The sequence below is a fragment of the Meles meles genome, chromosome 18 (genome assembly GCF_922984935.1).
Source record: "Meles meles chromosome 18, mMelMel3.1 paternal haplotype, whole genome shotgun sequence".
NCBI classification, from domain to species: Eukaryota; Metazoa; Chordata; class Mammalia; order Carnivora; family Mustelidae; genus Meles; species Meles meles.
This window is the reverse complement of record NC_060083.1, coordinates 59,172,015-59,186,329: the sequence shown is the minus strand read 5'-3', so window position 1 is coordinate 59,186,329 and position 14,315 is coordinate 59,172,015. Positions and strand designations below refer to the sequence as shown.

Below are 14,315 nucleotides of genomic sequence, written 5' to 3'. Positions count from 1 at the left end.
GGAAGGGCAAGGGGACAGGAGAGATTTTAAAAGACGCCTCAGGTGCCAGGGGAGTTGAGGGAGTTGGATTGGAGGTTGCTGTTCCCCAAGCAGGAAGGGATGGGAGGGAACAGCATGGCGACTGTAAGAGATGTGGCTTCGAGTAACACGGGACAGGAAGCTAGAAGACTGTGGAGCTAGGCTTCCGAGGACAAAGGATTTCCATTCTAGAATTCCATACCCAGCCAAACAGTGTCAGAGCTTGAACAAAGACCTTTGCAGTCACTTTCACATCCGTTCTCAGGAAGCTCCCAGAAGATGAGCTTTTCCAGAGTAAAGAAGTAAAGTCAATGAAGAGGAAGGAAGACCTGGGACCCAAGCAACAGGGAGTTCAACACAGAAGAGAAGTGGTATAGAACTGAAGTTTCAGGGCGCCTGGGTGACTCAGTGGGTTAAAGCCTCTGTCTTCTGCTCCAGTCATGATTCCAGGGTCCTGGGATCGAGTCCCACATCGGGTTCTCTGCTCGAGAGGGAGCCTGCTTCCTCCTCTCTCTCTGCCTGCTTCTCTGCCTACTTGTACTCTCTGTCTGTCAAATAAATAAATAAAATCTTAAAAAACAAAACAAAACAGAACAAAACTGAAGTTTCCAGAAACTTGAGCATGAACATCCACCAGGATTTTCAAAGCTTACAAGCACGTGCTTTGCAGATGAGGCACTAAATGCTAAAAGTAATAGGTAAGATGTTGAAGCTGGCAGTCATGGGAGCAAGCATCTGGAGCAGGTGGGACACAGAACTGCCAGCTTTTGTTACAAGGCTCATAAAATTGTTTACTTTTTGGAGAAAGAACAGCAAATAAAGCCTAACCCCAGCAGGAGAAGAGAATAAATATTAGAGCAGAAATCAATGAAATAGAAACCAAAAGAACAGTAGAACAAATCTATAAAACTAGGAGTTGGTTCTTGGAAAAAAATAATAAGATCAATGACCCCCTGGCCAGACTTATCAAAAAGAAAAAAAGACCCAAATAAATAAAATCATGAATGAAAGAGGAGAGATCACAACCAACACTGAAGAAATACAATTATAAGAACACGTTATGAGGGGCGCCTGGGTGGCTCAGTGGATTAAGCCTCTGTCTTCAGCTCAGGTCATGATCTCAGGGTCCTGGGATCGAGCCCCACATCGGGCTCCCTGCTCAGGGAGGAGCCTGCTTCCCCCTCTCTCTCTGCCTGCTGCTCTGCCTACTTGTGATCTCTCTTTCTGTCAAATAAATAAAATCTTAAAAAAATATACAATAAAGAGCATGTTATGAGCAACTCTAGGCCAGCAAATTAGGCAATCCGGAAGAAATGGATGCATTCCTAGAAACTGAACTACCCAAACTGAAACAGGAAGAAATAGAAAACCTGAACAGACCCATAACCAGCAAGGAAACGGAAGCAGTTATCAAAATCTCCCAACAATCAAGAGACAGACAGCTTCCCAGGGGAATTCTACCCAACATTTAAAGAAGAAGTAACTCCTATTCTTCTGAAGTTGTTCCAAAAAAAAAAAAAAAAAAAAGAAAGAAAGAAATGGAATGAAAACTTCCAGATCTTTCTATGAGGACAGCATTATCTTGATCCCAGAACCAGACAAAACCAGACCTCAATCCCAAACACCACCAGGAAGAATTACAAACAATATTCTTGTTGAACACGGATGCAAAAATTCTCACCAAGAAACTAGCTAGTAGGATCCAACAGTATGTTAAAAAGAGTATTCACCAGGGTGCCTGGGTGGCTCAGTGGGTTAAGCCGCTGCCTTCAGCTCAGGTCATAATCTCAGGGTCCTGGGATCGAGCCCCACATCTCTGCTCAGAGGGGAGCCTGCTTCCCCCTCTCTCTTTGCCTGCCTTTCTGCCTACTTGTGATCTCTGTCAAATAAATAAATAAAATTAAAAAAAAAAAAGTGTTCACCACAACCAAGAGGGATTTATTGCTGGGCTGCAAGGGTGACTCAACATCCACAAATCAATCATGGTGACACACTGCGTTGATAAATGAAAGGACAAGAACTGTATGATCCTCCCAAGAGATGCAGAAAAAAAAATTTGACGAAGTACAGGATACTTTCTTGATTAAAACTCTTCACAGTGTAGGGATAGAACATACCTCAATATCATAAAAGCCATATACAAAAGCCCACAGAGAAATTCTCAATGCAAAAAAATGGAGAGCTTTTCCCCTAAGAGCAGGAGCAGGACAGGGATGTCCACTCTCACCACTGTTGTCCAACATTGTACAAGAAGTCCTAGCCTTAGCAATCAGATAACAAAAAGAAATAAAAGACACCCAAATCAGCAAAGAAGTCAAACTCTCTTTGCAGGTGGCATGATACTCTATGTGAAAAACCCAAAAGACTCCACCCCAAAATTGCTAGAACTCATGCAGGAATTCAGCAACATGGGAGGAGATAAAGTCAAGGCACAGGAATCAGTTACATTTCTATACACTACCATGAGAGAGAAGAAAGAAATTAAGGAGTCGATCCCATTTACAATTGCACCAAAACCCATAAGATACCTAGGAATAACCAAAGAGGGAAAGGATATGTACTCTGAAAGCTATCGAGCACTCATGAAAGAAATTGAGGAAGACAGGGGCGCCTGGGTGGCTCAGTGGATTAAGCCGCTGCCTTCGGCTCAGGTCATGATCTCGGGGTCCTGGGATCGAGCCCCGCATCGGGCTCTCTGCTCCGTGGGGAGCCTGCTTCCTCCTCTCTCTCTGCCTGCCTCTCTGCCTACTTGTGATCTCTCTCTCTGTCAAATAAATAAATAAAATCTTTAAAAAAAAAAAAAAAAAAAAGAAATTGAGGAAGACACGAAGAAATGGAAAAAAGTTCCATGCTCACGGATTGCAAGAATAAAAATTGTTAAAATGTTTATGCTTCCCAGAGCAATCTACACGTTACTATCAAAATACCACCAACATTCTTCACAGAGCTGGAACAAATAATCCTAAAATTTGTATGAAACCAGAAAAGACACTGAATAGACACAAGAATGTAGAAAAAGAAAACCAAACCTGATGGCATACAATTGCAGACTTCAAGTTCTATGGCAAAGCTGTGATCATCAAGGCAGCCTGGTACTGGCCCAAAAGCAGACGCATGGATCAGGGGAACAGGATAGAGAATCCAGAAATGGACCCTCAACTCTGTGGTCAACTAATCTTCGACAAAGCAGGAAAGAATGTCCAATGAAAAAAGACAGTCTCTTCAACAAATGGTGTTGGGAAAATTGGACAGCCACATGCAGAAGAATGAAACTGGACCATTTTCTTACACCACACACAAAAACAGACTCAAAGCGGATGAAAGACCTAAACATGAGACGGGAATCCATCAAAATCCTCGAGGAGAACACAGGCAGCAACCTCTGTGACCTCGGCTGCAGCAACTTCTTGCTAGACATGTCTCCAAAGGCAAGGGAAACAAAGGCAAAATGAACCATTGGGACTTCAAGATAAAAAGCTTTTGGGGCAGGGGCACCTGGGTGGCTCAGTGGGTTAAGCCTCTGCCTTCAGCTCAGGTCATGATCCCGGGGTCCTGGGATTGAGCCCCGCATCGGGCTCTCTGCTCGGCGGCTGCTTCCCCCCCTCTCTCTGCCTGCCTTTCTGACTACTTGTGATCTCTGTCTGTCAAATAAATAAATAAAATCTTAAAAAAAAAAAAAAAAGCTTTTGGGGCACCTGGGTGGCTCAGTCATTAAGCCTCTGCCTTCGGCTCAGGTCATGATCCTAGGGTCCTGGGATCCAGCCACGCATTGGGCTCCCTGCCCAGTGGGAAGCCTGCTTCTCCCTCTCCCACTCCCTCTGCTTGTGTTCCCTCTCTCTCTGTGTCTCTGTCAAATAAATAAAATATTAAAAAAAAAGATAAAAAGCTTTTGTACAATAAAGGAAACAGTCAACAAAACCAAAAGACAGCTGACAGAATGGGAGAAGATATTTGCAAATGTCTTATTAGATAAAGGGCTAGTCTATAAAGAACTTATCAAAACTTATCAAACTCGGGGTGCCTGGGTGGGTCAGTGGGTTAAAGCCTCTGTTTTCAGCTCAGGTCATGATCCCAGGGTCCTGGGATTGAGCCCCGCGTCGGGCTCTCTGCTCGGCAGGGAGCCTGTTTCTCTCTCTCTCTCTCTCTTCTCTCTCTCTCTCTCTCTCTCTCTCTCACTGCCTGCCTCTCTGCCTACTTGTGATCTCTCTTTCTGTCACATAAATAAATAAAATCTTTAAAAAAAAAAAAGAACTTATCAAACTCGACACCCAAAGAACAAATAATCCAATCAAGAAATGGGTAGAAGACATGAACAGATATTTCTCCAAAGAAGACATACAAATGGGTGCCTGGGTGGCTCAGTGGGTTAAGCCTCTGCCTTCGGCTCAGGTCATGATCTCAGGGTCCTGGGATCAAGCCCCGCATCAGGCTCTCTGCTCAGCAGGGAGCCTGCTTCCTCCTCTCTCTGCCTGCCTCTCTGCCTACTTGTGATCTCTGTCAAATAAGCAAAATAAAATCTTTAAAAAAAAAAAAGAAGAAGACATACAAATGGCCAACAGACACGTGAAAAAATATTCAACATCGCTTGGCATCAGGGAAATACAAATCAAATCACAATGAGATCCCACCTCACACCAGTCAGAATGGCCAAAAGTAATAAGTATTAACAAGTCAGGAAACGACAGATGTTGGCGAGGACCCTCTTACATTGTTGGTAGAAATGCAAGCTGCTGCAGCCACTCTGGAAAACAATATAGAGGTTCCTCAAAAAGTTTAAAATAGAGCTTCCCTACAACCCAGCAATTGCACTACTACGTATTTACCCCCAAAACACAAATGCAGTGATCCTAAGGGGCACGTGCATCCCAATGTTTATAGCAGGAATGTCCACAATAGCTGAACTATGGAAAAAGCCCAAATGTCCATCAACAGGTGAATGGCTAAAGAAGATGTAGTATATACATACAATGGAGTATTCCTCAACCACCAAAAAATGAAAAATCTTGCCACTTCCAATGACGTGGATGGAACCAGAGGGTATTATGCTAAGCGAAATAATTCAATCAGAAAAACAATATGATTTCACTCATGTGGAATTTAAGAAACAAAACAGGAGCATCGGGGAAGGGAGGGAAACAGAACAAGAGGAAATCAGAGAAGGAGACAAAATATAAGAGACTCTTTTTTTTTTTTAAGATTTTATTTATTAAAAAAAAAAAAAAGATTTTATTTATTTATTTGACAGATAGAGATCACAAGTAGGCAGAGAGGCAGGCAGAGAGAGAGAGGAGGAAGCAGGCTCCCCGCTGAGCAGAGAGCCTGATGCGGGGCTCGATCCCAAGACCCTGGGATCATGACCTGAGCCAAAGGCAGAGGCTTTAAACCACTGAGCCACCCAGGCGCCCCGAGACTCTTTTTTTTTTTTTTTTTAAGATTTTATTTATTTATTTGACAGAGATCACAAGTAGGTAGAGAGTCAGGCAGAGAGAGAGGAAGGGAAGCAGGCTCCCCGCTGAGCAGAAAGCCCGATGTGGGGCTTGATCCCAGGACGCTGGGATCAGGACCTGAGCCGAAAGCAGAGGAACCCACTGAGGCACCCAGGTGCCCCATAAGAGACTCTTAATCATAAGAAACAAACTGAGGGTTGCTGCTGAACGGATGGGGTGACGGGTGATGGGCACTAACCCATGATGTAATGAGCACTGGGTGTTACATACAGCTGATGAATCACTGAACTCTACCTCTGAAACTAAAAATACACTCACTATATGTTAATTAATTGAATTTAAATTTTAAAAACTTTAATTACTTTTTAAATTCTAATCTTGGGGTCATGAGTCCGATCCCCACATCGGGTGTAGAGATTACCGAAAATAAATAAATAAATAAACTTAAAAAGAGAAGTACATCAAAACCATTCAGTGTTACCTTGGGGCATGGCTTGGGTCCCATGTCAATTTCACAGACAGGAGCGAGGCTGGGAATGTCTTGTTCATTACTCCCATTTGCTGGATGGCTTTCGCTTGTTTTTGCTTCAGTCTGACCTTTTTCTTTCCCTTTCAAGCAATGCTGCAGCCCTGTAGACAGGTTCATAGATGAGGTTTAGGATTATTTTCAGGTTCCACGTTCTGGGTTTACATTCTGTCTCCTCTGGAGGAGTTGTGTGACCTCTGGCAAGATACATAACCTGTCGGAATTCCATTTCTCATCCTTCGAGACGTAGTTCTTGCAAAGGCAGAGTGAGATGCAGGTGTGATCATGCTCCGACAGACCTCAAAAATGCATTTTACCGTCTCCCCTTAAGAGCTAATTCATTCCAAAGAGAGAATGAATATGTTGGGCAACCTCAAAGCTACGATGATGGAGGGGCACCTGGGGGGCTTAGTGGGTTAAAAACTCCGCCTTCGGCTTGGAGGTTTTTAAATTTTTAAAATTTTTATTTAAAGATTTTAAATAAAATCTTTAAAGAAAAGAAAAGAAAAAACAAAAAACACCACTGTCTTGACAAATCACAGTTCTATACTTTCCTAGGGACGCAGATCTTCCTGGGCAGGCTCTGGGCTGGGAAGCCGGAGGCCGGCTGGCACTTGTCCATGTACACGTCCCAGCCCAACTGGCACCCCTCACCCCTCCAGAGCCAGGCGGGTCTGTGGTCTCAGCGAGCCTGGACAGCTTGCCTGTCAAGCCTTGGAGCTTGGTGGCACTATGCCTGAGCCTCCCAACTGATTCTGGGGCTTGGCAAACAAGCGACAGTCATGAGCAAGTGGTGATCCCTGTGGAAACCAACGTATGGAACTCATTACCCGCCTTCCTGCCAAATTGGGCACACCCAGGCCGGTTCCCTCTGCTACTCCTCAGCTTGAGGAGCTTTTCCCGCTCTAGTTTCTGCACGCCCGAATCCTAGCAACCCGTGAAAGCCCAGCTCAGATGCTCCATCCTCCACAGGGCCCTCCCGGATCCGCCTGCCTCTTCCAGTGAGTCCCCCCAGATTGCACCCCCCATTTAATATTTCATAGATCTTTGTTTTTTTCCAGGAAAGATGGAAGGAGGCTCTGCATAGCATCTTTCTAAATTAGGCATTTTTTTTTTAAGATTTTATTTATTTGACAGACAGGGATCACAAGTAGTCAGAGAGGCAGGCAGAGTGAGAGGGGGAAGCAGGCTCCCTGCTGAGCAGAGAGCCCAATGCGGGGCTCGATCCCAGGACCCTGGGACCATGACCCGAGCTGAAGGCAGAGGCTTTAACCCACTGAGCCACCCAGGCGCCCCTAAATTAGACATTCTTAAGCTGGGAGTCTTGGTGAGAAAATTCTCTGCATCTTCACTCTTCTCTAAAGTGAAATTTGGCATTTCTCTCTGTTACAAATGGAGAGAACATACCACAGTGGAGTTAGCAGTTCTGTGACTTGTCACCAGGAGAAATTACAGGTAGTTTCATAGCATCTTACGTGGTCACACAGAACCTGAAATATCACTTACGTTCATCACTATCTGAAAAATAAATGATTAAGCCTCCATCAGATGTTGTTAAAAGAAACACAGATATCACAAATTTATTTTCTATTTTGTACCTGTATTTCAGGGTAATCAGTTTCCATGAAGTCCTATGCATTTTGCTTTGTATATTTGAAAGCATTACTTTGGGGTCGTCTGTGTGTCTCAGACGGTGAAGCATCTGCCTTGGGCTCAGGCGTGACCCCAGGGTGCTGGGATGGAGTCCTGCCTCCGACCCCTGCTCAGCGGGGGGCCTGCTTCTCCTTCTGCATCTGCTGCTTCCCCTGCTTGTGCGCTCTCTCTCCGATAAATAAATAAAATTTTTTATAAACAAACAAACAAACAAATAAATAAAAGCATTACTTTGGAAAGGTGCCCCTGGCTTCAAGAGGGGCCCTGGCAATGAGAAAGGTTAAGCCCCACTTCTGGATGGAATGGCCCTGCTCTCACTCTCTTATTCCTTCCTCTTTGGACTCTCACCAGCAGGGGGCCTGGCAGATAAGAGTTGTCTCCATTCTTCTATATTTTTTATTTTTATTTTAAAAAATATTTTATTTATTTAATTCAGAGAGAGCGATCACACAGTGGGAGGGGCAGAGGGAGAGGGAGGAGCAGACTTCCTGAACAGAGGGGAGCACCAGGTGGGAAGCAATCCCAGGACCCGACACCACCCAGGCGCCCTGTGTGGTGTTTTGATCCTGATTAGACTGGGCTAAGGGCTTGGGGGGGGAGGAAGACCGTACCTTCTGCGGTACTTACTGTCAACGTGACCTATCACTGTTGATGGTGACCTTGATCACCCTGCTGGGGTCAGGCATGCCAGGCTTGGGCCAGTAAAGTGACTCTTTTGCTCCCTTTGGAAGAAAGTCACTATGCATTAAAGGAGTGGGAAATCAGGCTCCAACTCAGAGTATCCACAACAATTATTTTGCAATCTTCTCAATGGGGAATCTGCTTATGGTTCTTCATTTGTTTACCCCGTCATTTATTTATATCAGTATGAACCCATGGGTGTTTATTTTATACTTTGGGTTATAAGCCAATCTACTTTATTTTGTTGCCGTTTTATTTATTTTTTAAAATCTTTTTTTTTTTTAAGCATTTTATTTATTTATTTGAGAGAACACGCTAGAGAGAGCGAGCCAGCGACCGGGCGCTGGCAGAAGCAGAGAGCAGGGGCAGAGGAAGAAGCGGACTCCAGCCCAGCAGTAGGGGGCGGGGAGGAAGCCCATGCGGGGCTCGATCCCACGACCCTGAGATCCTGACCTGAGCGGAAGGCAGATGATTTACGGACTGAGCCACCCAGGCGTCCCGCCATTTTTATTAAACAACATTAAGTGCATGTCTGGATGAGCCTTAAATGCCTCCATTTGGGGAACCCATACCCCCCAGCCCCAGGTACACCGCAAGTGCCGGGGGGTTGGGGTGGGGGTCCGTGAGGGGGAACTGAATTCCCTCACACGAGGGACTTGGAGGGTGACAGTAACTTCCCAATTCAGGGTCAGAAAAGCCCAAGTTCCCCACAAGGGGTAAAACAGAGTCGCTAAGGGGCAAAAACACGCGCACATCAGCGGTTAATTTTCTCTGCAGTCAGCAGCAGCTCAGAGACTTTGCTAACAAGTGCCTCGGGGAGGTCTGGAGCGCGAAGGGGCTGGAGCGGCCGGGTGGCAACGGGGGGGGGGGGGGGAACGCCCGGCCCCTCTGCAGTCCGGGGGCCCGGCTGTGGGGGGAATTGAGGGTGATGGAGGGGTGACCTTCCCAGCTTCCTTCCAGTGTGCCGGCCTCGCACTCTCTGCCCTCCACGCTCCCCTTGGACCAGCAGGGACGGTGGTGCAGGAGCCCCTTGGGGTCACACGGGGCCGGGGGTGGGGGACACACGGGGCCGAAGACTCCCCGCGAAGTCTGGGCCAGCGCCGGGTATACCGAGACCCGCAGGCGGGTCTGCGGCGCTGGGGGCGGTCCGAGCTGGGGACGGAAGGGGGCTGGACCCTTGGCCTCGGTCCCAGGGGGCGGCGCCGCAGCGCGAGCGGGCAGGGTCCCTCCCTGGGCGGGAGCAGAACAGGCGGTGCCCGCGCGGCCGCGGAGCTATGGACGGCAGCGGGCCCTTCAGCTGCCCCATCTGCCTGGAGCCGCTCCGCGAGCCGGTGACGCTGCCCTGCGGCCACAACTTCTGCCTGGCCTGCCTGAGCGCGCTGTGGCCGCACCGCGGTGCGGGTGGCACCGGCGGGCCCGGAGGCGCGGCCCGCTGCCCGCTGTGCCAGGAGCCCTTCCCCGACGGCCTGCAGCTCCGCAAGAACCACACGCTGTCCGAGCTGCTGCAGCTCCGCCAGGGCTCGGGCTCCGCGCCCGGGCCCGGCCCGGGTCCGGGTCCGGGTCCGGGTCCGGGTCCAGGAGCGCCGGCCCCGGAGCCCATGCCGCCCAGCGCGCCTCCCAGCGCCCCGGAGCCTTCGGCTCCCTGCGCGCCCGAGCCCTGGCCGGGCGGCGAAGAGCCGGTGCGCTGCGATGCCTGCCCCGAGGGCGCCGCCCTGCCTGCCGCGCTCTCCTGCCTCTCGTGCCTCGCCTCCTTCTGCTCGGCGCACTTGGGCCCGCATGAGCGCAGCCCCGCGCTGCGCGGACACCGCCTAGTGCCGCCGCTGCGCCGGCTGGAGGAGAGCCTGTGCCCGCGCCACCTGCGGCCGCTCGAGCGCTACTGCCGTGTCGAGCGCGTGTGCCTGTGCGAGGCCTGCGCCGCCCAGGAGCACCGCGGCCACGAGCTCGTGTCGCTGGAGCAGGAGCGCGCGCTCCAGGAGGTGGGCGCGTGCACCGGGGGCGCGCCGGGGCGGGTCAGGGCCGCGCGGGGCCGCGGAGGGCCCAGGGATCCCCGCCCCCACCCCTTTTCCAGATAGGGTCCTAATGTCCTCCCCTAACCTGAGACTCTTTGCCGTCCTTCCCAGTACTGACAATGTCATCCATCCACATCGCGGCTCGAGATGGGAATGGGGTTTGGAGGGGTCCAGAGAGAACGCGAAAAGGACTGGAAGGGCAAGCCGGGGTCCCGGCCGATGGGGGTCTAAGGCAAGGGAGAGCAGAGTGAGGCCCGCGGGGCCCCCGCCGGCTGATTCTGGCAGAGCGGCTGTTGCGCCCGGCCGGGTTCCTGCCGGTTCCCGCTCAGATCTGGCCTGGGCTCAGGCATCGGGTTGAGATGGGTGTGGCAGGCGACAGGAGTGTGGCTGAGGGTGGACCAAGCATACAGACCGCTCTTGTCCAGCTGGTCCGGGGGCCCGTGGTGGGAGCATGTGCTCGCAGTCCGTCAGCTACCTCCGCCCCCAGTTTCCTCTGGCCTCCAGCCCGGTCTTGGCGCGTGGGCCTTGGGATTTTCCGTCTCTCCTGCCTGGAGCAGTGACTCACAAGACCCAGGGGACTTGCCCGGAATCCCCATTTTTCAGGCCTAAATTGGGGACACAGGCTCTTTGGGGACAGGGATCCCCGAGACAGCTGAATGCCCTCTGTGCGGCACCTACCTCACTGAAGGGAGCTCTCCAGTGAGTGGGAGCAGCGTTAAGGAGCGTGGATGGCCTTGTACTTGCCCACTGGTCAGAGGGGGAGGCTGACCGCCCACGAGCCTGCCGGCCTGTGCTCCAGACTGCCTGTGCTGCCAGGCACTTGGGAATGGCACCTGCCTGGGCTTGAGGCACCTCTGGCCTATCATGGGACATCACGGCCACTCCCAGTCCCCCATGCGCAGATGCCACTCTCGGGTCATCCCTCTTTTCCCCCTTGCTGAGGCCTGGTAGCCCGGGGTAGGGCTATGGCCTCTGCCCGGCCCCGTGCTAGTTAACCGTGTCACCCACAGGCGGAGCAGTCCAAAGTCCTGAGTGCCGTGGAGGACCGCATGGACGAGCTGGGCGCTGGCATCGCACAGTCCCGACGCACGGTGGCCCTCATCAAGGTCGGACCCCACGCTGACCCTGTGCCTGTGCGGTCCTGCGGTGGGCTCCGGGCATCGGCCGCGTGCTCTGGTCCACACCAAAGAAGCCTGTGCTCCCGGCACCGCCTGCAGCACCGCTGAGCTCGAGCGGCTCCCCTGAGCGGGCACGGGTCCGGGACAGCGCCGCCTGGTCCCTCTGACCCCACAAGAGGGCAGGGTGGGAAGGTGGGGGTCTGGAAAGAATGGGGCTGTTCTTGCCCTCACCCTAGTCCCGTGTCGTCCCATGCAGAGCGCAGCCTTGGCAGAGCGGGAGAGGGTGTGCCGGCTCTTCACGGAGGCCGCAGCCGTCCTGCAGGGGTTCCAGACGGAGGTGCTGGGCTTCATCGAGGAGGGAGAGGCCACCATGCTGGGCCGCTCCCAGGGCGACCTGAGGCGGCAGGAGGAACAGCGCAGTAGGCTCAGCCGGGCGCGCCACGACCTCAGCCAGGTCCCTGAGGCCGACTCGGTCAGCTTCCTGCAGGTCAGCGCAGCTCGAAGGGGGCAGAGACGGCGCAGAGCGGGGGCAGGCGAGGGATGGAGAGAGAAGGCAGGGGGGTGGGGGCTGGGCCCCCGGGGGGGCTGTGCCATCCTTCCGGCGGCGCAATCCCCCCCACCCTAAGGAGCGGCCGCCAGCAAGGCCTTAAAAGTCACGTGTCCGGCACAGGAGCTGCTGGCTCTGAGGCTGGCCCTGGAGGAGGGGTGTGGCCCTGGGCCCGGTCCCCCGAAGGAGCTCAGCTTCACCAAGTCCTCCCAAGCTGTGCGGGCGGTGAGAGACGCCCTGACGGTGGCCTGTGCCAGCCAGTGGGAGCAGCTGCGGGGACTGGGCGGCGACGAGGATGAGCTACAGAAGTTGGGCCCAGAAGGTGGGTGGCCCCCCCAGGTGACTCACCCTTCCCCAGTCTCCCTGCACAGGCCCCCAGGCCCAGGACCCACTCAAGAACGGAAGACAGAAACTGTGCACCGGGTGCAGGGTGGGACACAACTCCTGAGGGGAGCCGCAGCTCAGTAATGACCAGTCCAGCCCCTTCAGCCACAGCCTCGGGGGCCGAGGGGGCTTCCCCTGCCCTGCCGTCTAGCTTCAGAGGGGCTGAGCGGGGAGGAGGTGGAGCAGGGACAGACCCCGAGGACCAGGCTTGCGGGTGAAGACAGGGTGCCATACTGGGCTGTGTGCCTGTCGCGGGTACAGGCTGGGAGGAAGGAGAGAGGGATTTGGGTTACAGGGGCGCCTTGCACCCCTGCCCAGCCACAGGCCACTGGAGAACCCCTCCCCACTGTCTCTTCTGCAGCCGATGCCGAGTCCCAAGACCCCGACAGCACCAACAGCCTCGAGAGTGAGGTTCCCAGGGATTACTTCCTCAAGTGTAAGTGGCTACCTGGGCTCTCCCTTCTGCTCACACCAGGCCCTCCTAAGGCTGCTGGGCTGAGCGCTAGCACGAGAACACCTGGATTCCCACCCCCCTCATCCTTAGGGCGAACTGGGTCCCCTCACGGGGTGCTCTCCGGTGGGGCTGAGGCGTGCTGGTCGCTAAGGAGCCGAGAGACTGTGTTTGGGGAGGAGGATGCCTGGGGGAGAGGCTGTCCCGCCTGCGCCTGCGCCTGAGCCCCCTGTCTCTCTTCCCCTTTCCACGGGAGCAGTTGCCTACATCGTGGACCTGGACAGCGACACAGCTGACAAGTACTTGCAGCTGTTCGGGACCAAAGGTGTGAAGAGGGTGCTGTGTCCCATCAACTACCCTGAGTCACCCACCCGCTTCACCCACTGCGAGCAGGTGCTGGGCGAGGGCGCCCTGGACCGGGGCACCTACTACTGGGAGGTGGAGATCATCGAGGGCTGGGTCAGTGTGGGGGTCATGGCCGAAGACTTCTCCCCGCAAGAGCCCTACGACCGGGGCCGGCTGGGCCGCAACGCCCACTCCTGCTGCCTGCAGTGGAACGGCCGGAGCTTCTCCGTCTGGTTCCATGGTCTCGAGGCGCCCCTGCCCCAGCCCTTCTCGCCCACGGTCGGGATCTGCCTCGAATACGCCGACCGCGCCCTGGCCTTCTATGCCGTGCGGGACGGCAAGATGAGCCTTCTTCGGAGGCTGAAGGCCTCCCGGGCCCGCCGGAGCAGCTCCCTGGCCTCCCCCATCGACCCCTTCCAGAGCCGCCTGGACAGCCACTTTGCGGGACTCTTCGCTCGCAGGCTCAAGCCCGCCTTCTTCCTGGAGAGTGTGGACGCCCATCTGCAGCTCGGGCCCCTCAAGAAGTCCTGCATCTCCGTGTTGAAGAGGAGGTGATGCCCTCGGGCATCTCAGCTCCTGGGAAGCGCGCTTCTCTGCGCAGCCGCCGTCCTGCCCCACGGGAAGCCCCCACCGCCCCAGGCTTCTCCTTCCTGGAGGCCCCCACCTTCCATATACTTGGCCTTCGAGGAGGAGGCTGCCAGACCCCTTCCAGTGCCCCTCGGACCCTGCTCCCCCGCAGGCCTTGTCTCTGGGAGAGAAAGCCAGAGCTGGGGCAGATCCAGGCTACCCAGCACCCCCCCTTTCCAGGTTCCTGGGACAGTGCCTGGCACACAGTAGGTTCTGAATAAATGTTTGTTGAATGAATGACTCCTTTTTCTTTTTTTTTTTTTTTTTTTTTTCCCTTTTTATTTATTTTTTTTTCAGCGTAACAGTATTCATTCTTTTTGCACAACACCCAGTGCTCCATGCAAAACGTGCCCTCCCCATCACCCACCACCTGTTCCCCCAACCTCCCACCCCTGACCCTTCAAAACCCTCAGGTTGTTTTTCAGAGTCCATAGTCTCTTATGGTTCGCCTCCCCTCCCCAATGTCCATAGCCCGCTCCCCCTCTCCCAATCCCACCTCCCCCCAGCAA

The 14,315-nt window shown here is 53.2% G+C and overlaps 1 protein-coding gene across 1 annotated transcript; it reads left to right on the top strand.

Moving 5' to 3' along the window:
- Positions 1 to 9,105: 9,105 nt before the first annotated feature.
- Positions 9,106 to 14,028, top strand: TRIM47 (tripartite motif containing 47). The gene is made up of 6 exons (XM_045983749.1): positions 9,106 to 10,301; positions 11,345 to 11,440; positions 11,709 to 11,939; positions 12,123 to 12,321; positions 12,745 to 12,819; positions 13,094 to 14,028. The coding sequence occupies exons 1-6, from the start codon at positions 9,600 to 9,602 to the stop codon at positions 13,732 to 13,734; spliced, it is 1,944 nt and encodes a 647-aa protein (XP_045839705.1). The 5' UTR covers positions 9,106 to 9,599; the 3' UTR covers positions 13,735 to 14,028.
- Positions 14,029 to 14,315: the final 287 nt, after the last annotated feature.